This window comes from Arvicola amphibius, chromosome 12 (assembly GCF_903992535.2).
Source record: "Arvicola amphibius chromosome 12, mArvAmp1.2, whole genome shotgun sequence".
In the NCBI taxonomy this organism is placed as follows: Eukaryota; Metazoa; Chordata; class Mammalia; order Rodentia; family Cricetidae; genus Arvicola; species Arvicola amphibius.
This window is the reverse complement of record NC_052058.2, coordinates 14,492,034-14,514,272: the sequence shown is the minus strand read 5'-3', so window position 1 is coordinate 14,514,272 and position 22,239 is coordinate 14,492,034. Positions and strand designations below refer to the sequence as shown.

General features: G+C 51.6%; 1 protein-coding gene and 1 pseudogene across 1 annotated transcript in view; both read left to right on the top strand.

Moving 5' to 3' along the window:
* Nucleotides 1-9,176, top strand: part of Itpkb (inositol-trisphosphate 3-kinase B) — an 88,384-nt gene extending 79,208 nt beyond the window's left edge. The window contains exons 5-8 of the mRNA XM_038350076.1: nt 3,447-3,651; nt 5,749-5,850; nt 6,982-7,053; nt 7,400-9,176. Of these exons, the coding sequence (XP_038206004.1) occupies nt 3,447-3,651; nt 5,749-5,850; nt 6,982-7,053; nt 7,400-7,615 (595 nt within the window). The 3' untranslated portion in view covers nt 7,616-9,176. The remainder of the gene's footprint in view (nt 1-3,446; nt 3,652-5,748; nt 5,851-6,981; nt 7,054-7,399) is intronic.
* Nucleotides 9,177-16,834: 7,658 nt separating this feature from the next.
* On the top strand, nt 16,835-17,089 carry LOC119828132 (annotated as a pseudogene).
* The last annotated feature ends 5,150 nt before the right edge of the window (nt 17,090-22,239 follow it).

Below are 22,239 nucleotides of genomic sequence, written 5' to 3'. Positions count from 1 at the left end.
AGAGCTCCAGAGCCTGAAGGGTCATAAAGCCTCAGGCAGAAGTGGACACTACCTCTACCTGCAGGCCGTCACCATCAGCCTCTGAGGCGTCCAGTACTGCATGTTCACCCCAGAGAGCCTGATTTCCACTGCAGACTGATTTCCACTGGACAGTGGCCTGAGCTCTGAGCTGAAGCCTGTATCTGATTTGATCTATTTCTTTAGCGTGTGTGTGTGTGTGTGTGTGTGTGTGTGTGTGTGTGTGTGTGTACTCTGTGCATATGGAGGCTAGAGGTCAATCTCGGGTCTTGTTCCTCAGGAACGGTCTTCTTTTAAAGACATCTCTCTTGGCCTTGGCTTCTCTGATTGGGTGGGCTGGGTGGCCTTCTAGTCCCAGGCAGCCACCTGTCTCCACCTGCCCAGCACTAGGATGGCAAGTGCTCGCCACTATGCTTTACCCAGGTGGCCAGCTCTTTACCACCTGAACTCTCTCCCCACCCATCAAATGTTGTTTCTTAAATGAAGAGATTGAGGAGGAAGGCTTGGCGTGCTTGGGTTCAGCCAACAACAGCTTTCTTCTCGTTCCTCCTGGAAGTTCTGTCCTAAAATCAGTCCCTGCCAGCTGACCGAGACATGTCCCTTTCCCTCGTCCCCAGAGAAAGGCTGGGATCATGGAGAAACACAGGCCCTGCTGTGAGTTCTTCTCCATTACTGACTATCTCCTTCTACATTCCGAAGCTCTGCATGTCTTGCCCCCCAGAGAGCTAGGGTGGGTGAGGGAGAAAGCAGAATATCCCTGCAGCCGCCACATGGGCTCAGATCTCTGGCTGTCTTATTTCTGTCTCCAGAAAATTCTTTCCATGGTGCACTAGAATATGCCCACTCAAGCAGAATCCCTGTCCTCCCTTCCAACATGGGAAGCCCAGGCTCAGTTTGCCTGCACGAGAGGGAGGTGGGCGCATGCACGGTCCCCTTGGGTGCTCTTGCTGGTGCCCAGACAGGTGGAGCTGTACCTGAAAGCACTACCTGGGCCTCCTGCCTTGTGTGGCTGACTGTTCCCTGGGGAACTGCCAGGGGCAGGGTACCCATCCCCTCGGGCTTCCTTTGCCTCCTAGCCTGTTAGCCTCTCTCTCTTTGTACCACAGAACTCTTCTGTCTAAAGGGGCTTAGTTAATGTTATGGGGCTAAGGAAGTGGAGGTCTCCCCGGAAGCAGCATCTACCCTACCCTAGCCCTTTCCCACACACAGACCCTAAGGTCTGTGCACTCTGTACTCTGAGCACAGTACTAGGTGCCTCAGCCACACTGTGCCAGCACGCCCCACACCAGCCACACCACACCATGCCAGCACGCCCCACACCAGCCACACCGTCCCAGCATGCCCCACACCAGCCACACTGGGAGGGTAGGCTATGTTCTCAGTTGAACAGGAGTCTCCATGGATACCGTCCCAGGTAGTAGCATAGTATAGGCGTTCCCAGGACCTCAGCTGTGGCCTGCCTTCCCTGGACATGCCAGGGGTCCAATCTCCACAGAGCTCCCTGGAGTGGCAGGCTAGTCCTCTTTGGATCATAACTTGCAGCTTTCTCCCAAATGCAGTGGCACAGAAACATAGTCCTCTGTGCCTATACTGAGATGAGGGGTCCGTGGTTGTCACCGGCGCATGGCCTGTCCTTGCTGCTGGAAGAGGCTGGGACATGGGTTCTTGTCAAACACCAAGTCTCAGGGAGGGCATGAGGTTTATAAAATCGGTGGGAAGGTCCACCAGCAGAGCCGGGCTTAGTCATGGTGGGTAAGAGGTGGCGGCACTGAGGGAAGTCATTGGACCCTGGAGACATCTTACACCGGGTGTTCCTGAGATCTGGCTCCAAGTGAACAGGCGCTCACACTGCTCATAGGCATCCTTGCATCGATAACTTCCCATTCGCTGTGGCTGTGTCTTCTGTCATCCTGACCTACGGCTGCTTTCCTGAGCTCTGCAAAAGCTGCCCGTGCCTTGGCCTGTTGCCTGTTGGTCTCCCATGGACTCTCCACCTCCATTTCTTTCTCTTGAGTCAGCCTCAGATTCCGGCCATCAGGGGACAGGCCTAGTGATCCCAGACCTAGTCTCTGGGCTCCAGAAGTTGGCGAGCAGGTCTCCACTCCCCTGCAAGGGATGGAGCTTGGGCCTTCCCTCTGCAGCGGGGCAGTGATTAGGCCCCAGTGGGTCCTCTAATAGACCTTTTACCCAGCTAGTATCCATTGGGAACATCCCTTCCAAGCTCCCTTCTGTGCCTGAGGAGCGACTGACTCTGCCTCACTGAAGCTGTGGGGGCCCGCTCTGGAGAAAGGTCCGTGTGGACCTGGCTGTCACTTTGGTGTCTTCTTCCTGTGTAAGGCGCTACTGAGAACCTGTTTGCAGAAGTGTGGCTACTGCCTACCCAGCAGGCCTGTGTTGCACCCTCAGGAGCGTAGGACCTGAGTTCCTCCCCCACGATGCAAAGGTCCACTGACAACTTGGTATCTGTGTGCACGGTGGTGTGCTGCGTGCATGAGTACATGGGATGTGTACACATGCAAGGACCCAACCAGAGCTAATGTGCACACCCTACCATCTTCCCAAATAGCCAGGACCCGTTTACATGCGTGTATCTCAGGGAGTTGGGGATTTTATTTCGGTGTAAATACCAGTGGGTGCAGTGCTTTCTGAAATCATCTTCTTTGTAAGATGAAGATTTTTGGTCTGTCTGTTCTGGGACCCAGACTGGCATTCTGGGAAAGATGTGGAGGGGGGTATTGGGACATGGGGGGTAGGGGAGAAGAGTGGGCAGGAGAGAAGGGAGGGTGCCTCTGAGGGCAGCTTACACCCACGCAGGGCGCAAGGGGCCCACTTCCCCATCCTGCAGCTAACTGCTGACTGCTGCCTCATGGGGCCCTTGGCAGCATGCACACGGCTGGGAGGGTTAACAGGGGAAAGGTCAGGGGTGAGTCACATTTCCAGTTGAAGGTAGTGGTGGAAGTTTGGGAGGGTAGTGCAGGGATCGGGATTGGTCCCCAGAGTTCTGGACCAAGGACTCTGCTCCAAGCTGCTGTGAGCCTGGCGTGTCTCTGTCTGTCACTTCTCCCAGGAGATTAGTGTCCTCACCCGTTAAGCCTGCAGACTCCACTTATGGCAAAGGGATTTGAATGAGGTAATTCATGATACCTGGTAGTCTCCTAGGTATCAGAGGCTCCTGTGGTGGCAGATTTATCTCTGAGATAAATCTGTGGATGGGCTACAGAGACCTGAGCAGCCCTCTCCAGCACAGGTCATTGCTGCTCCTGGAGAGAGCATATCCCTTTCCCAGTGCCTCGTCTTAGATGTTGCTATCTTAACCATTGTCCTGGTACCAGATGCAGCCAGCTCAGGGTCTTCATTCCCCAGACAGTCCATGGCTACAGGGAGCTGCCACCCAGCCCCAGAACTCATGCCCTTCTTCTCCCATGCAGGACATACCTGGAGGAAGAACTCACCAAGGCCCGGAAGAAGCCTAGCTTGCGGAAGGACATGTATCAGAAGATGGTTGAGGTGGACCCTGAGGCCCCCACTGAGGAGGAGAAAGCCCAGCGGGCTGTGACCAAGCCACGTTACATGCAGTGGCGAGAGACTATCAGTTCCACGGCTACCCTGGGCTTTAGGATCGAGGGCATTAAGGTGAGACCTGTGGGGTGTGGCTCGAGGGTGCTGAGGCCTCTCAGCTCTCCATGGCGATGAGAACCTGGGGATGCTGGCGTCTGTAAAGTGTGGACAGCCAGCCTTAGGAGTGCTGACCCATTCGGCACCCAAAGCTGCAGGTGGGCTGACTGTGAGAGGTCATCGGATCTCTCACACATCCGGTAGGGGTGGCTTATTTGTAGGATTGTACAGAAAACCCTGCATAGGAGCCAGCTTATATGCCTGCCACATGAAAGATGTTGGCTCCCTGCCAGTGAGGTACCAACAAGGAGAGGTGTGTGACTAGCTGGGGTCGCCTTAGAAACCTCATCCTCCATCCTTTCCTCTTGGGTGCCCTGAAAAGGAGTTCAGAAGACTGTCCTTGTCCCTATGTTCCAGTCCATGTCCCTAACTATTAGATTTGCAAGACCTAGCTAGGAACAGGCAGAGAGAATACAGACTCCTCATTGTCAGACCAGGTGGTCATCCCTCTAAGGACCCTGGTCCCCCCTTTCTCTGCCCAGACTTAGTCTGCCTGACCCCCCTCTCCAGCATGGAATCAGAGTTAAGTAACTGAAATGAGGGAGGTTCCTTCAGCCTTCTCTCACAGAGCGTGGAGATGTGAGTTTCTGTTATCACCAGTATCTCACTGGCTTCTAGAGCTGGGGACGGAGAAAGCCGTTTGCCCTTCCCTGTCTTCTGAAGCCAGCCTTCCTTCCTGGCATATCCAGCTCTCAGACTGGATGCAAATTGTATACACATGTCCTCTCCATCTGTGGTCTGTCTGAACAGCACACCCTGGCACCTCTCACCCTGGCACGGCCCTCTCCTGGCCGCAGCATGGCACAGCCAACAGCATCCACTGGCAGGGAGAAGCCGACTGCCTGCGCTGGCATCTGCCCTCCCTTGTCTTGGTTGGCAGGGAGGCCCCATGAGGAAGGTTCCCCTGAGGTTCCGTCCTCTCCACTATTCCCTCAGACCCAGCTGCCTGCTGTCTTCCTGCAGCAAGCCTCCCTGAAGTTACAGCTGTCAGCTGTGTCCAGCTGGAGGCGGAGGGGTGCAACTGTCAGGGCTCCTGCCGGTCCCACCTTTTCTCCCCCTTTGTCTCCAAAGAACAGAGCTCTGTGTACTTGACTTGCCCAGGCTAGTCTGAACAGAAGGAGAGCTGAGCTCAGAACGTGGAGATGGTGGATGAGGGCGCAGGGATGCAGCAATGCAGGCTTAGACCTTGGCTTTGGGAGAATCTGCACAGTGCCCCTTGGTCTGCAGTGCACTGCAAGACCCGAGCTAACTGTCTGGAATCTAGAGAACCAACATGAACAAGTGCACATATGTACACAAGTATGTGTATATACATGTACACACACACACACACACACACACACACACTTAGAGACACTTTACAGCTTCTGTTTGCCATATCATAAAAATTGCCAGCATTGGGGCTGAAGAGATGGCTCACAAGTTGAGAGCACTGGCTGGCTACTCTTCCAAAGATCCTGAGTTTAATTCCCAGCAACCACAGGGTGGCTCACAACCATCTGTAATGAGATCTGATGCCCTCTTCTGGCATACAGGCACAATGCAGGCAGAACACTGTATAATAAACAATTTTTTTAATGGTCATATCATGGCTCTCATGCTTGAGGTCACTGTTAAACGAGGGTCACTTAAACACAAGTCTATGACAGGGTGACACTTAGCCTGATCATCCAGATAGCTGATGGCATACTAATGGGACACACTGTGAGGCACTGGTCCAGGGAGCAAGCTTCTGAGCAGGAGCTGGAGCTGTGGTTTACCTTGGGCCGCTGCTGCCCTTGCTTAAACAGTGTGCTTCTCCATTGTGTCTCAGACAATGAGACACCACCAAGACTTCCTAAGCAGCATGTGGCCCAGGGTCTAGTGACACTCTATTAGCTCCTCTGCTGGGGCCCGGGACAGGCTCCCCTGTGCCAGATGACAATTGTCTGGCTGCACCTGCCTGGCTGTACCTTCCCTGAATGCCCACCACCTCCACAGAGCAGTGTGAGGGTCGTGCTCATGAACAGAGGTCACGGGACTCTGCTGACTTCCTCTGGGTGATTCCCTCCTCAGAAGGAAGATGGCTCCGTGAACCGTGACTTCAAGAAGACCAAAACAAGGGAGCAGGTCACCGAGGCCTTCAGAGAATTCACTAAAGGAAACCAGAACATCCTGGTGAGTCAGGGTTTGGGATCGGGGGAACCATCCCTTCTCCAGTCTAGCTAAGCTAGGAAAGGTGTTGAAACCCTAGCCCCAGACTTCTGTATGAAGCTGATGTAGCTGTTCCCAGAATTTGTGGGTGCTCTGAGAAGCTTGGAGACTACTGGCTCGTTCTTCTGAGTTGTCAATCACTCTGTCCCAGCACACTGCCCTTCCCCGTCAGGGAACAACCATGGAGGGAGTTCCTTAGCACCTGCTGCTGGCCGAGCGTTGTACTGGCTGTTCATCATATCCCCTCAGAAGCCCTCTGGTGAGGACAAGCAAGCAGGCATTCTCGTCTCCATTTGGCAGACAAGGAGACTTGGGAGGTCAAGGACATAGGTAGAGAATGACAGAGCTAGGGGTCACACCTGAGTTGGCCTGACACAGAAAGTCCCTGCACTTCCTGCTGCCTTCGGGCCCAGACCTATAAGGCCGAAATGCCCAAAGCCCGTCTGCAGTGACTGTCCTCTGGTTTCTGCAGTGACTGTCCTCTCTCGTTCCTGGGCATCTCTTTGGATCATTTCAGACCCTCAGAGTCATGCCACCAATTGCATTTGCAAGAAGGGTTGATTGCTGTTGCTAGGGACGCCAGGGCACTGCTGACTGGTCCCGCCTGACTGTGTCACTGCTGGAACCTTGTGATAATGGCTTCCCTAGTGACTCTGTAGTTCTGGGTGATGAGACTCACTCACAGAGTTAGCCCTCGGGAATGATTAGGCACCCCACTGCTCACGCCGGAAGATCTGTAAGACTCTGTGGAGGGGGCTCATGTAGACATACGGTGGCTTTCCCCTTGCCCTGTCTTTAGTCAGGGGCACGGCACTCTGTGGTCAGGAAGTTACCATGGCAACTGGTTCTGCTCTGACTCGGATGGCTGGCGTGCTGGGATGGGCTGCCTCCTCATGGAGGAGGTTGAGGGGCACATAGTCTCCTGGGAATGGTGTAATTCTGAGTTCAGCTAGGGTAGATGAGGCTGGAGAAAATGGTGAACACAAGGTCATTGCTGCCTGTCATCCAGTGACTCTAATGAACTAAATAGATCTGATGACACACACACACACACACACACAATATGTGAAACCGTGATTTCCCCTCTGTCCTCAGATTGCCTACCGGGACCGGCTGAAGGCCATTCGAGAAACCCTGGAAGTCTCTCCCTTCTTCAAGTGCCATGAGGTAGGATACTGACCCTCCCGTGTGACAGGCACGCCTCACCTGCTTGATTGACACTCCTCGCCATCATGCCCAGTTCCAGTAGGAAGCAAAATTGCTGATCCAAGCCTCCCTCAGGATCATATAGCCTCAGAGTTTTCTTAAGTCTCCCAGATAACTAAGTACTCCCTCTGTGTATCCTCGCCCCACTCCCCCTCCGAGCCCCACTACTCTCCCCTGGGCTCTGCTCACCTCCCTCCTCCTGGCCCTGCCACCTCCAGCCACCTCTTCTCCCTCCCATCCTGCCCCACCCTGGCTGGTCCTGGCCCTGCTTCCCTGCTCCCTTGCTCACCCTCCTTCTTCCCTCCAGGTCATTGGCAGCTCACTCCTCTTCATCCACGACAAGAAGGAGCAAGCCAAGGTGTGGATGATCGACTTTGGGAAAACCACACCTCTGCCGGAAGGCCAGACCCTGCGGCACGACGTCCCCTGGCAGGAGGGGAACCGGGAGGATGGCTACCTCTCAGGGCTGAACAACCTCATTGACATCCTGACAGAAATGTCCCAGGGTAGCCCCCTCACCTGAGGCCACCGCCACCTTGCCTGCCACCTCTGCCTCTCCCACCTCCCTTGCTTTCCCTAACTCTGTCTCCATTCCTCTCTGAGCGCCCACCTAAGAACAGAGCCTCCCATCTGCACTACAGGACACTTAGGGAAGAAAAGAGATTCTCTAGGTCTCTTTTTCCTTCCTACGCAAGGGCCCGGAGGTGGCGTTTCTAATTCTAAGTAGAACTACCTTCTGGAAGAGAATTACCCAAAGCTAGGCCCCCACATCCTGTACAGCCCATTGTACTCAGGGCCCGCATGGGTCTAAGAGGCTGCTGAGGGACTTGAGAGATTGAGCCTCCCTCTGGGAGACCACCAGAAAGTTCAGGCCCAGACTTGCTACCTGTAAAGCCCTGCTGCCCCCTGGTGGCTGGTGCCATCGGTCTATACAACCCCTTTGGTGCCTCCCACCATGGGCCCTGAAGCCAGGCCAAAGCCCTGACTTCTGGGAGCTGGGAACACAACCTCTAGGGAACCTGCATGTGGCTGATGAGCAAAGAATCCGCCAATGAGAGGCCCCAGCTTCCAAGAACACTGTGTGGCCTTTCTAGAGATGCTAAACCAGGACCCCACCTTGCTGGTGTTAAACCTTGGAATTCAGGCCAGGCAGGAACTGGGAGTATGGGGAGCTGCTTTCGACTGTTTCTAAAGACCTTTGCTCCTCCATCTGGAACCATTGCCTGTGAATTCAGAGGGGTCATTCTGCAAAGATGAGCTTCCAGGGACAATGTCACCTTCTAGAACCACTGCTTAATGTCCCTAGATCTGCCCTGTGTGGATAGGTCCAGAGCTGGGGTAGACTACTCAAGGCCCATACCCACCTCCAGGGATCTACAGCAGCCCTGAGAGCCTGCCATACCTGGGAGAGGAGACTGCCCTCTTGTCCCTCCAAATCCTCGGTAGCCGGGTACCTCTGCTTCTGTACCCGAGTCCCTCCATGGGGAAACGTCTAACAGTTCGGGCAGTACCAGGCCTTAGGGAGGCAGGATTTGGACTCCTGGAATGATTTCTAAATTTTCCTTGAAATCGCTTGTTCTTCCAGCTTGAAGGGCTTAGGCCAGTGTTTCTCCACTCATGTGTGTAGTTCCCAGGGCTCACAGGGGTGCCCACGGCTGTGCCAAGCCTTCTCCTTCCTGGAGTCCTGAGCTGCTTGAAGGGCCATGGGGTACCATTCTTAATCACCACTTCAACTGTGAAGCGGGGGACCTGGCTGGCTGAAAAGAGTGTATTGTGCGGACTGTGTGACTTCAAAGACCACACACCCAGATGTTGCCATTTGGAGCTACCCTCTGCTCCGCTGGGCTTGTCACCTCCTCTTCTACTGAGAAACCCTGGGTCACATGGACAGATGCTCTTCTGGGTACCAGGCCAGCAGACGCTGTTTGGGAAATGGGGTAGGCCAATGTGTACACACCTAGCAAGGTAGTTTGGGCAGAGGTGGCCACCTTGGCCGCCTACCCTAGTTCCCTGGGGTTTCTAGAAGAACTGTTGGCCCATGTGACACGTGTGTTTCCCCTTTCATGCTGGTGGGTGAGTGACAGTTGGTGGGGGCGGGAGGTGGGACCCGTAAGGAGGTATAAGTACAGATTTTTAAAAAGGAACTCATTTAAACTTCCTGGTTCCTATTCAGATGGTGGTGAGCTCCTGTGTGGGCTGACTTTCTAAAGGTCACCCCCCCACACACGCCCCCACGGGTGAGCCCAGACCTTGTGACAGCACGTGATTGGGAAGACAGGCAGCCTGGAGTGGGGGAGGAAAGTAGCAACAGGGGCAGCAAGCTCTAGGACTCTCCAGCTGTAGCTGCCTGAGGGCTTGAGGGGGCCCTGAGGTCTGTAATCAACCGTGTGCTGGGGAGGGTCGTCATTAATTCCAGGAGTTGATAGCTACGACCTGGCCACAACTCCCCTCCTAACCTCAGAAAGAAAAAAAATGTTTGCTAAAGCGAACTATGCTATGAACAAAAATCCCAGGGACCAGTTTAATGTATGTAAGAGAACATAACTGGCCAAGCACTTTAAGGAGTCACCTGTCACAATAATGTGCTCAGGTGCTGTGACTAGCTGCCGGTCAGCAAGAGCTTAAGACTGGGCTGGACAGTGCTTTGTGCTGGAGAATATCGTAAGGTGATGTAGAGAGGCATCTCTAGGGTTATTCTGTTACCAAGGGTGTTTTGCTTCATTGGGTTTTTATATTTACCATGCTAGCACCCACACTTTATCTCCCAAACCGTTTTCCCCTTCCTTCCTGCCCCACTGGGATGGATAGAGCTCAGAATTTCCCGGAACCTCTGGCAGTCTGATAACCCATGTTCATGTTCCTGGTGGAGACTCCCAAAGTCCTGGCTACGCAGGTGCTGGGACACTAGACAGACTACATGCACCAGTGTGCAGATGCGAGTCCACGGAGCCCTCCTGCTCTTGGGCCACCAGGTTTCTTGGTGGTCAGCCTTGCTTTGCACGCTCCAAAGGTTGCTTCGGCTGCTTTCCCCAGACTAGACTTTAGTACCCTTTAAGAAGTGTGTAAGTTATATTTATTTTGTTTTTGTTTTAATTGCACAAAACACTAAGAGGAAAGGCTGGGCTGCTCCTCTGAAGCTCCGCCAGCATTCTGGGGGGCCTTGCCTTCCTGTCCGGAGGAGCCCTGGGCAGCTGTGGCCTCAAGGATGCTGTTCACCTTTGACTGGCTGTATTTAGCTTCAAGACCGCCTGTGTTCTGCCAACCCTGTGTGTATAACTCCCCCCTCACCCCGCTCCAGGGTGCTCACCCATCAGTGCCTTTTTGGGAGGAGAGGACCCTTCCCACACCCTGACTGGCTCTCCTCCTGTATTCCTTTCCCCGTGGAACTGTTACATTCCTTGCCCAGTGCCCATCAGTCAACTGTAGACGCTCTTCCCCTTCCCAATAAAGGCCTTGGAGACCATTGCTAGTGTGAGGTGCTCCTTCTGTCCCCACCCACGCGCATACCCTCCAACTACCACAGAAGAGCTGTGACGACCCACAGTGCCTATGAGATGGGGTAACAGTCTATCCACAAACCATGTGAAACTCTCTAAGGAGTCTTTTCTACACCCTCAGCTACACCTTTAAACAGTGGCTCAAAGGCATCTACCAGTTATGAAGAAGGTTCCCCTGCTCATGGTGGGCTCTGTGCTGGGTGCATCCCATAACACACAGTGATGGAATAACCAGACTTTATTGATTGAGTCTCCATTGATCAGATGGGGAAACTGAGGCTTAGAAAGTAAACAACACTGGGCAATAGTGGCGCACGTCTTTGATCCCAGCATTTGGGGGACAAAGGCAGGTGAATCTCTGAGTCTGAGGCTAACCTGGTTTGAGACACAAAAGAAATAGACGTAGGATAGAGTCGAGAGGCCCATCAGTGAATACTGCAGCCTCGAGTTTATGGTTCACTGTCCTTTCATACCCCAAGCCAAAGGGGACGGCAAAAAGACTTTTTTTATCATGAAACAAGGAGAAAACAAAAGTCTAAAACACTGAGGAACAAAACATTCAGTAGCTGCACCTTAGATCAAAAACATCTTGTTGTTTGACCTTGAAGGAGCAATAATAGGCTCGAACTCTCTGACCTTATGTCAAGATGGAGCAGAGCTACCTCTATGGGCTCCCGCACCAGAGGAGTGTTGGAAGCAGAACACTGGGCTCTGGACCCCATAGTGACTCAGCAGGGAGCCATGGCTGCATCTCAGAGACTGGTCTCATATGAAGGGTCATGGTCCTTCACAGCTTCTGTCCAGCCCTGATGTAAGCCATAGCCCCCAAAGGACAGTGATGTTCAGACCCCAGAAGACTGCTTTTAGCCACTGTTGTGTGGAAAACCTGCATTACTTCCAAGCAAAGTCATCCCACAGCCCCAAGGCCCTTGCTAAAAGAAAAGCAAGCCCCTTGAAGAAGCCTGCAAGCCCTCTATCAGGATGTCAAATCAGTCCCCTCCTGGCTAGTCCCAGGAGACCTGTGGTCATGGCCAGAACCCTAGGCCCTAGAGATGATGTTCACTTAAGACCTCTCAGTAGCAGCTTAGGTTGGCTGAGTGGCCCTGAACCACCCACGTTCTATGTGCATGGTGTCCAGAGCCATCTACATGGGCCCCAGTACCTCACCCCTACCTGTCCTCCAGACCACCCACAGGGTACCATGGTCACCCAATCACAGAGCCCTCATCACCTTCACCTGGGGTCTTTTTTCTAGCAGACCTGGGGCAACAAAAGAATGGATGGCCCCGTCGCCTGTTGCCTCTCAGGACCCCTTTGGGCGCCAAGTGCCTAAGCCTGGGCTCACAAGACACTGGTCCCTGCTGGTATATGGGGCAACAATTAAGATCAACTTCATGTCTTGAGACATCTTCAGGGGGTGGATACTCTGGCTGACTGGGGACAGAACACCTTAGTGAGGCAGGGTAGGAATCCTCTGTATCCAGCTCACGTTCTGCTGCATCAGCCCCTCGAGAGGAATCTGTAACGGTCCTACCACGTCTGTCAGCACAGGACTGAGACTGCTTAGGCACTCAGCCCAGGAGGTGGGAGGACAGGCTGTATCACCCACCACGCGTTATCTAATCCCTGGGGGCAGTGTGCTCCATGGCCACACCCTCTGACTAGTCTTCCTGCCTCTTCCACTGGGCAGGGAACTGGGGTAGTGGGATGTCCACCAAGCCCTCCAAAGGCTGCACAGAAAGCAGCCTGGAGAGTTCTGTGTGGTCTGAGTGACAAGAAGGGGCCAGCGGGCAACTCTGAATCTGTGATTATGCAGAAGAAGCCTGGGAACTTGGACACATTTCAGTATCTGCTAGTGACACCAGTAGATCATCAGTATCTGCCACATCCCCTCCACACCTGAGTGGATTCCTTGGTTGCCCCATCTTCACTGATTCACAAGGGGACTCAGCACAGTGCTCATATGTTCATATACTGCAATGTTATATGCATGTGAGGAACACAAAATATCTGCTCCCACAAATCCCGAAGTGGTGTCCGAGCCTGCCGTAAGAGGCTGTACCAACCCTTCTGAACCCTACATGGGAACATCTGCCTCCTTCCTTCCCCACATCACATAGCCAACTCTGCGTTCTCTACCCCCTTTCCCACCTCTCAACTATGCGATCACCAGAGCAGACATCCTCTTAGAAATTAGACCTTATAAATAAAGTTTTATTAGCAACAACCAGGCTACTGCTTTATGTTACATAAAGCCTCTTCTACACCACAGCCACAGATGAGACTAGTACCCTGCCACCTACATGGGCTGCAGAACTAAAAAGGTTTATGATCTAGCTCCTTACAATGGCTGCCAAGTCCTGCAGCTGTGACTCGTGGTTATGAATTGCTAAGTGTCAGGTGATTGAAAACAAAGTAGTTTAATAGTCAGAAAAACTCCGTGAGATGAACACTGTCAGTCCCATGTTCTACATGAGAGAGTAGAAGCCAAGAGGACAAGGGTAGGTTACCAAGACCACACGGCTAGGAAACAACCGGCCCTGGCATCGGACCAGACTGGAGACCTGCCTGGGATTCTGCATGTCTGCATCCCTGACCAGTCAAGGCAAGTGTCCTGGTACCTGGCCGTGCCACAGGATTGATAGGACAGCCCATGAATGCTGGAGGCTGGGGCATGGGGGCAGAGCTACCGAAGCCCAGGCAGATCCAAGGCACCTGGTGGGCCCTGCAGGCCTGGAGATGGGGCTGGGGACCAGGGCTGTTCATTCTAGGCTTGGGGTGATCCTCCAGGCATCTCCGTGTTAGCGTTCATGACATCCAGTGCCCCTTACCTGCAGACCCAAGTCTGCTTGCCACTCACAGGCTGGCTCACACGCCCTTCCACAGAAGTGCAGAAAACACATCCAGTTCCCGAGAATGCCAAGAAACAGCGTGCGTGTCATTTTTTTCGATTTCAGTTTTCACTGTGACAGCTGTGGCCCAGCTCCTGGCATTTGGCACACCATGCACGGGCCAGAGATGACACATTCATCAGAGAAGTGAGACTGGGAAACAGAGAAGAGGCGTTTCCGTGCCTTGCAGAAGAAGTGGAGTGGCTCAAAGGGAGGTTTTATAAAACCAGGAGACATCTTAGGTGACAGTCACAACCCATGATAGACCCCAATAAAAAGGTCACAAGAAAAAAATATATCCACCAGGCATTAGGGCCCTGCCCTGTGGTCTTCATACTCTGCATACACGATCCTGAGGAACAGGACTATAGTGGACACTTAAAGGCCACAGAACTCAGGTCACAGTGGTGGACCCCTTGCAATTAGCATCATTATCTGTCCCGATCTTTCTTCCTGTGCCTTTCCAAACTTGTGAATGAGCATAGCAGGATTTAAAGTGGGTGCAGGGGAGACCGTCCCACGTGAGCGTCTGTGCTTTTCAGGGTGGTAGCGCGTGTCATTTTAAAAATAGTTTGTGCATATTATGGACAAACAGTATCTGTGACAGCCTCTGACAACGGCAGCCCTGCTCTATTTCAATGAGGAAAAAAAAAGTCTCAATTTTAGTCATGCTTCTTTCTGAGAGTTCTTGCTGGAGTGAATTCAAGACAGCTGTGAAAAGAGGCCCGACTAGGGAGCCTGCCCCCTTGTGGACATCAAGGTGCATTGCAAGACAGCCCTAGAACACGGGGGCTGGTCAAGGAATGTATTTACAAATGACAGCCTGCTCTAGGAAATAAGAGTGCCCAGGTTTAAGGCACAGTGTAGGCAGTGGACAGATAACAGGTATGCGTGGTGCAGTATAAAGAGCAGAGAAAGCAAGGGGCCCCAGGGGGGCAAAGAAGAAGCCTGACCTAAGTCAGGGACAATGAAGGAAACTTGAGACAGGCTTTGCAAAAGAAGCGTCACAAAAATAAGTTTAGAAGCTGAGGGTGAATTATCCAGCAGATTGGAGGATGGAGGAAACAGAACACGCAGCCGCAGAGACACATGGAAGGCCACTGTATGTGGAGTGAGTGGCTCCAAGTGGCCAGAGCAGAGGATCCGTGTGGAGCTAGCAATGTGGGCACAGCCAGATCTCAGGCCTGGAGAAGGATGGAGAAAGAGAATGAGGCATGTGGAGTTTCCTCCAGTGACAAACAGGTGTTTGTGGTGGCCCCTAAGCTGTGGCCTTTCCTCCTGCATGGAGGAAATGTTGCTAAGCCAGTCGAGAGATGCCAGACCCTGTTATAAGGTTAAGGCCACACGCTGGAAGGAAATTGACGAGGCAGTGTGGGTGCCATGGCCATGTTGAAGAGAGCCTCTGGGGCTCACAGCATTGAGAGAGAGCGCCAGGCTTGCCAGGTCAGCCACTCTCACTCCTGTCTAGCAAGGAAGCCCTGCCACCTTTCCTCAAGGCTTGGCTTTTCATCATCTTCCAAGAGTTTGTTCTCTTCCTGCCCAGCTCCTGTCAGGTTCAAATGAAATTCTTCGAGCCTCTACTCCTGCAGGCTTGTGGTTAATTGCACCGCTAAGTAGCCGACACTTCAAAGAGGCAGCAAGCCAGGGAAAACAAATTCTGCTTCTACATTAGATGCAGAGGAGTCTTTGCATAAAAGGTTTTCCATTTTGGGAAGAAGATGGGAGGGGCATCATATACAAGTGTGCTTCACGGCACTCAGCAGCCAGGCACTTTTAATTCCACCCACGAGTTAAGTTGACCTGGCTCAGAGATGTGGCTGGCAGGAGAAAGAAAGCGAGCATGATCAGAAGTCAGTGCTGTCTTAGTGGATTGGTAGTGTCTGAGACACCCATCCCTCTCTATAAAGTGATGTGCGCCCCAGGCTCTGCTTTGTGGAGAACACAGAGGGTGTGGCTAGCAGACTAGGGTCTTAGGGAACACCCAAGGCCCAGCTGCTGGCCTCTGCACTCGCTTCCTAAGGGCTCGACTCAGGTTCCAGTTCATCAGTCCTCACTCACTGGGCAGTGACTTCCGGTGTGCCTGAGATGCCTCTTCGGTGCTAAGAGCGTGCATTGTGTTCCTTTGAACACAGTGGTGATAAACTCAGGATTGGCAACAATGCATCAAAGTCACATTAAGGAAAAGAAATTAAAAGCACTCACTGTCCCTTAGGGTAATTTACCCAGGTGAGCCCAGATTCGAATTCTTTGCTTCCCCTTCCCTGTATCTTCCACTGTCCCCTGGCTGTTGTACAAGTCTGATGTGTGCCTGCTTGAAAGCTGTTTTAGGAATCTGTCCCTGTGTCTGTGTGTCCCTAACAACGGCATCACTTGGGGAAGGAAGAAGGGATACTTTACAGAAATCAACAGAATTGCACGAGAAGTGAAATCTTACTGACCCCAAACTCACCCCAACTGGCCCAGGTAACACACACACACACACACACACACACACTATAAAACATTATTTGTAGGTTGCTTTTACCATTTACGCAAATGCTTGTTTTTATAAGGTTGCTTTCAACCTATTTCCTGTCTCCAGCCTTTATTACCATAACATAAATACACACCTGCATTACCCTGAGTCAGGGGCATGGAAAAATACATAACCTAAGCTCACAGTCATGAATTGGCTTAGGTTGTAAAAGCTCATTAATTGGGGGGAAACCCAAGGCAAGTTAGGTTGGTTGTTACTTTGTTCCCTTAAGGGCAGGTTAAACCAGGCAGCTGAGTATTCAATAGGACAGCAGTCTGACATCTTAATCACCTCAAGGTGTGTCATTAGCTCTGGCTGTGAGGTCCAGCCTGAGTTCCAATCTCTTAAAATGTGAAAGATATTTTTGTGATATTGTACTGCCACAGCGTGATCCACAAACAGGGTAGCTCCTCAAAGGCCGTCAGGTTGATGGAAACAACACACTCGCTCACTGTTAAAACTCAGTGCTCTACTTTGGATCTTGAATGTCCCCTCCAAGGGCCATGTGTTGAAGGCTAGTATCTGGTCCCTTGTTCTACTAGAGGTTCGTGGATGGAAACGTTAAGGGGTGGAACCCAGTGTAAGGAAGTCAGTTCACTGGGGGTATGACTCTGAGGGGATACCAGGACCTGCCCGTTCTTTTTCCTCCCTTTCTTTTACTCCTGCCATGTAGTGAGCAGCTCCCTCTGCCACACACTCCCACCAGGACATGCTGCCTCACCGTGGCAGGCCCAAAAGCAATGTGGCTAATGGACCAGGGACTGAAACATCTGGAACAGTGAACCTAAATAAACATTTCTTCGTTATAAGTTGATTGATCTCGCACTTCCGGTGTGGCTATGGTGGCTAGCAGCGACCTGTCCCAGCTCTTGCCACTAGAGCGTGTGGACAAGTGGATAGGATCAAGAATTCACGTCGTGATGAAGACTGATAAAGAAATTGTTGGGATTTGATGACTTTGTCAATATGGTGTTGGAAGATGTCACAGAGTTTGAAATTACACCAGAAGGAAGGACTACAAAATTAGGTCAGATTTTACTAAATGGAAATTATATAACGATGCTGGTCCTGGAGGAGAAGGGCCTGAGGTTTGAGTGGATTTCCTTGACTTATTCTGGCTTTTTAAAAACCTTAATTGTTTAGATTCTATAAAATGAAGTTTCCGTTAAAAGGAAATACTTTGAAGATATACACCCATTTTTCTAAACTAATCATGGTTATTTTGGGAAAGGAAAAGTTTTGATTTTTTTTAAAGACTTAAAAAAATAAAGATGTTTTTGGTTAAAAAAAATAAGTTGATTGAGCTCAGCTATTTGTTACAGTATCCTACCACTTCTGTGTCAGGCACATTGTAGCTGCTCATACATTATAACCCTTGTTCTTAGGCAAGAAGGGGAATGGGGAGGACATTGAGCCAAAGGAGGATGATAACACACACACACACTCACACACACGTGCACACATGCACATATGCATGTACGCACACTATGGAGAGAAAGAACTTGAATAAACTTATGGGAAAGAGAAAAGAGTAAAGGGAAAGAGTCAGAACGAAGAAAAGGGTAAAAAGAAGGAAGCAGTGGAGAACAGGTAGATAGAACTAAGAAGGGGGAGAAGAAAGGGAGGGAGGGAGAGAGGGAGGGAGGGAGGGAGGGAGGGAGGAAGAGAAGGAGAGAGGGAGAGAGGGAGGAAGGGAGGGAGGGAGGGAGGGAGGGAGGAAGAGAAGGAGAGAGGGAGAGAGGGAGGGAGGGAGGGAGGGAGAGAGGGAAGGAGGGAGGGAGGGAGGGAGGGAGGGAGAAGGCCCAGGTTAGACAGAGCTAGCACTGGCCTCAGCATGAGGGATGGAACAACAACGCCCCTCTCCTTTCTGCCTGGCTTTGCATGTTGGCATCTTGCTCCAAGGAGTAGGAACTTGAGCCACAGTAACTTTAGGCTTTCATACTTCAGCCTAAGGACCAAGGTGAAACGCTTGTCCTGGTAGAGAGACTCGCGGAAGACCCTAGACTATCCCAGTAAGTGCAGTAGGAGGGGCTTGCACTGCAAACCCCTCTTGCCTGAAGAGGGTGACTTCTGGGACTGACAGTCTTCCCAGAATCATGTGGCTGTGATTAAAGCAGGAGCTTGCCCCCTGGCAGAGCAAAAGCCTGCTTGTGTCACACTGGTGAGTGTGACTCCCAGGCTAAGGATAGCCAAGAAGGACTTGATGTCAACAGTGAGGAGAGCCATGTCTGTGCAGGGAGCAGCAGGTATAGATGGTAGGCACTGTCGTGTTGGAGGAGACCCTTATATCTCTGCTTCTGCTTTTCCAAAGGACTATGATGTGTGCAGCTACCCTAGAAGCCAAGAGCAGAGGTGGCTTCTCCATCCTCTGGCTTCGATTCCCTGCAGGCCTAGAGACTCAAAAGCTAAGGATGGCTCCCAGATGAAACTTCTTCCTCCACAGTGCAACACTTTCTTTGCCATACAGAATTTTGCTTCCAGGCATTGCTAAATTTGATGAGAACACACACATCCAGCTTGCCTAGGAAGCAGCTCTGGGCCTCTGCTGAGCATGGGCCTCTTCTCCTTGTTCCCTCCAGATCAGGGACCCTTCAGTGAGGGCAAAGAAGGCACTAGCTCATGGTATCCAAGCTCCTAGAAGGAACACAGCCTCAAACTAACATTTACATCCCTAGGTTTAGCCCAGGGAGTACCCAAGGCCCAGCTGAACCCCATAGACATCGGAGAAGAGTGGATACCAGGACTACCCAAGGTTCCCTGGGCCCAGGGTTGTCCATGAAAGTGCTGCTCCATCCAAGAGACCTGTCTTTCTTGGGACATTTCCCTTCTACTCTGCTATGAGTCACATTACCGTCTCTGTCATTCCTGGTTTGTGCCATAACGTATTTGTGGTTCCACTGCCACCACAAGGAGTCACAGGCCTTGACGGAAACAACAACAAGCTCACAGTGCCAGAGGCTGGAGTCCAAGATCAAGGTTCCCTGTGTGGCTTCCCTTGTTGACTTGCAGATGGCTGCCTCCCTGCTGTGTCTCTACACGATGTTCCTTTTGTGTGTGTCTGTATCCTGGGCTCCTCATTTTCTGATTTATTTATTTTTATTTTATGTACATCAGTGGTTTTCCTGCATGTATGTCTGTGTGAGGGTGTATGATCCCCTGGAGCTGGAGTTACAGACAGTTGTGAGCTGCACGTGAGTGCCAGGAGTTGAGCCCGAGTGTTCTGGAAGAGCAGCCAGTGCTCTTACCCACTGAGTCATCTCTCCAGAGCACAAGTCATTACAGAATGGGGCCACCTTCATGACCGCATTACCTTTTCAGTATCTGTCCCCAGACACAGGTACATCATAGGTGCTGGGAGTTTCGCTCCAGGATGTGGTCTGTAGACAGGGATGTGTCTGGCCCGGGGTATCACTGTAAGAGGGGCTTTGTGGCCAGCTGTAGCCATCTTCCTCCCAGGCAGTTTCTTTCTTTCTTTTAGATTCATTTGCTTTATGTGTGTGAATGTTTTGCCTGCATGCGTGTACGCTCACCAAGTACATTCTTGTTGCCCTGGAACTGGGCTTATGGATAGTTATGAGCCATGGTGTGGGGGATGCGACTTGAACCCAGGTTCACTGCAAGAGCAAGTGCTCTTAACTGCTGAGCCACCTCCCAGCCACCCCCAGGAAGCTTCTTAGACCATAACATTGTGAGCCAGCATTGGCTGCAAGTTGGGGAAGAGACGCCCACCGTGGGCCAGAGAAAGGGGCTGCACGGGTGGCACATACCGCCACGGCCAGAGACAGCCCAGCTTTGTGCTTTCTGGGCCTGTAGTGCCTCTTGCTGGGGCTCACCGTTTCTTCTTCTCATCTGCACTGTGAGGAACACACAGTGTGGCCACACTGTCACTCTCAGTCCTTCCTCTACAGCAGTGAGTGTGTGAGGCAGGGGAGAAGACACGCCTGGCCCCAGACATGTATGCAGAGAACAGGTAGCGGGTCCTTCACCCTCCCTCCCGTCCTTGGTCTTGAGAAGTTTGACCTGACTGGACAAAGTGTGTCACTGTGAGTGTGTTCTTAGGGGTGCTATCTTGCCCTGGCCCCTTCTCGTTACTGCTGGTCTTCTTCCTGCTTGCCTTGATGTGAATTTCTCTACTTCACCGTGCCCTCACCACGGTGTTCCCCGACACAGATTAAAATCGCAGAAACAACGTGGGGAACAGATCTCCTTCTTTCTCTGAGTCGCTTATGTTAGACACAAACAGCTATGGGAATGCTAACACAGGTGGTAGGTTGCCCTGAGGAACAGGAAGAGGTTGGACATTTTCCCGTAGTATATGAGGAGCCGAGCCCTGGTCCCTGACCACCCCACCACTGACAGTAACACTGCAGGCATGTCTTGCTTGCTCCTCCAGGCTGCTGCTCCTGAAGCAGCCACAGCGGATGATGCACTTTGTCAACCAAGCTCGACATTCATGAACCCTGAGATGCCTTAGGGCATTACTTAGGGACAAGGAAGCACAGATGCTAATTATCCCCAAAGCACTGATCTTTTACTAACCCTCGTGGGTTCCATCTCATTAGATTTTTTTTCTGCCTGTCTAGAACTTTCTAGATTCTTCATGAATCTGTATATGTTCTAGAGTTTCTCTTGCTGCTGATTTGTAGTCTTATACCTATTGCAATCAGTTAGGGTAAAGAAATCATTTTAATTTTTCTTGTATTTGTTGAGACTGGCCTTGTACCATATATGGGTGGATTCTCCATGGGCTTCTGGGAAGAATGCAAACTCTGCAGCGTTTGAATGGCATGTTCTGTAGATCTCTGTTAAGTCCATTTGGTGTACAATCCCATTTAATTTTAATATATCTGGTTTGGGTGTGTGTGTGTGTGAGTGTGTGTGTGTGTGTGTGTGAATGACCTATTGGTGAGAGTGTGGTATTGAAGTAACCCAGTATTATCACGATAAGGTTAATCTGAGACTATCCACCTAATAGTATGTTTTATGAGATTGTGTGCACCTGTATTCAGGGCACATACATTTAGAATCATAATGTCCCCTTGATGGATTGCTTTAGCTTGAAGACTGTTTTGTCAGATCGTGGACCACCTTCTGCATTCTCCTATCTGTAATGTATTTAATTCTCTCCATCAGTGAATGTGCTGAGTTCCCTAGGTCTCTGTGCATTAGCCAATGAAGATGTTGGCCAGGCTGTAGACGAGACTTTGCCAAAGATCCCGCATGATAGCCAACAGCCAGCTAGTTCTCAGTTCTGACTGTCATACCCAGATGCTCATTACGGAAGGCACCATTTCAACATGCATCTCATATGCATTTCCCTTGTCAGCCAGTCCAGCTGCCAAGAAAGGAAATGGGCTCCCTCTGCGCACCATCCAGGGCCGGGTCCTGGTGTTTTGTTGGGAGTATGCATCCCTGGCTCCAAAGGTCGTGGTGAGCAGAGAGAACTTTGGATCAGTTCCCCTGAAGACGGGAAGGCAACCTGCAGAATGGAAAGATCAGCAGCTGAGGTTGGAGGGAGAGAGGGATGGAAGCATTTAGAGCTGGTTGGAGATCTGCCTGGTTACCGAAATGGAAGACATGGGAACTTGAGAAGCCACCAGAAAGGTCACATGAATGTTTATTACATAGAAAAGAGGAAAAGGAAGACAATGTTTCCAAAACCATATTCCCAAGGATTAAAAAAGAAGAAGGATTAGAATGCCAAAGAAAAGCCATGCTTTGTGTATTTATAGCAGGACCGCGTGTGTATGTACACATATGTATATGGATATGTACACGGGCTTTGTTGCTGTGGGTGGTTCTCCATCACATGTACAGCAGCACTGCCGGAAGGACAGGGTTCAAAGCTGTTGGGAAGCTGGAGAAGCAGGAGCCCTGCTCTGCTCCTGTGGGGCCCTGTGGAACCTGCGCCAAAGCTGCGGGGGTCAAGCCTCAGGGCACCAGGAAATTCTAGCCAAAGTCAGATCTGGGCCCCAGTTTGGCCAGGCAAGTCTAGAATCTTCCCTAGGGCTGAGCTATTCCAAGTAGTCTCCAATATTTGGAATGGGCTGGCAATGCCCCCCCTCGCCCCTCCTCCCCCCACCACCCCTGCTGGACTGGGACACGTGGGCTCCCCGTGAGTAGGAGTACGGAAAAAAGGCCCTGGAACTAGTCAGAGAACATGAAAATGTACAGCAGTTAATCTAGCAGAGACAAGAGATCCAAACGAAGCCAACGGCAACACCAAAGCAGTAATCCACAACAC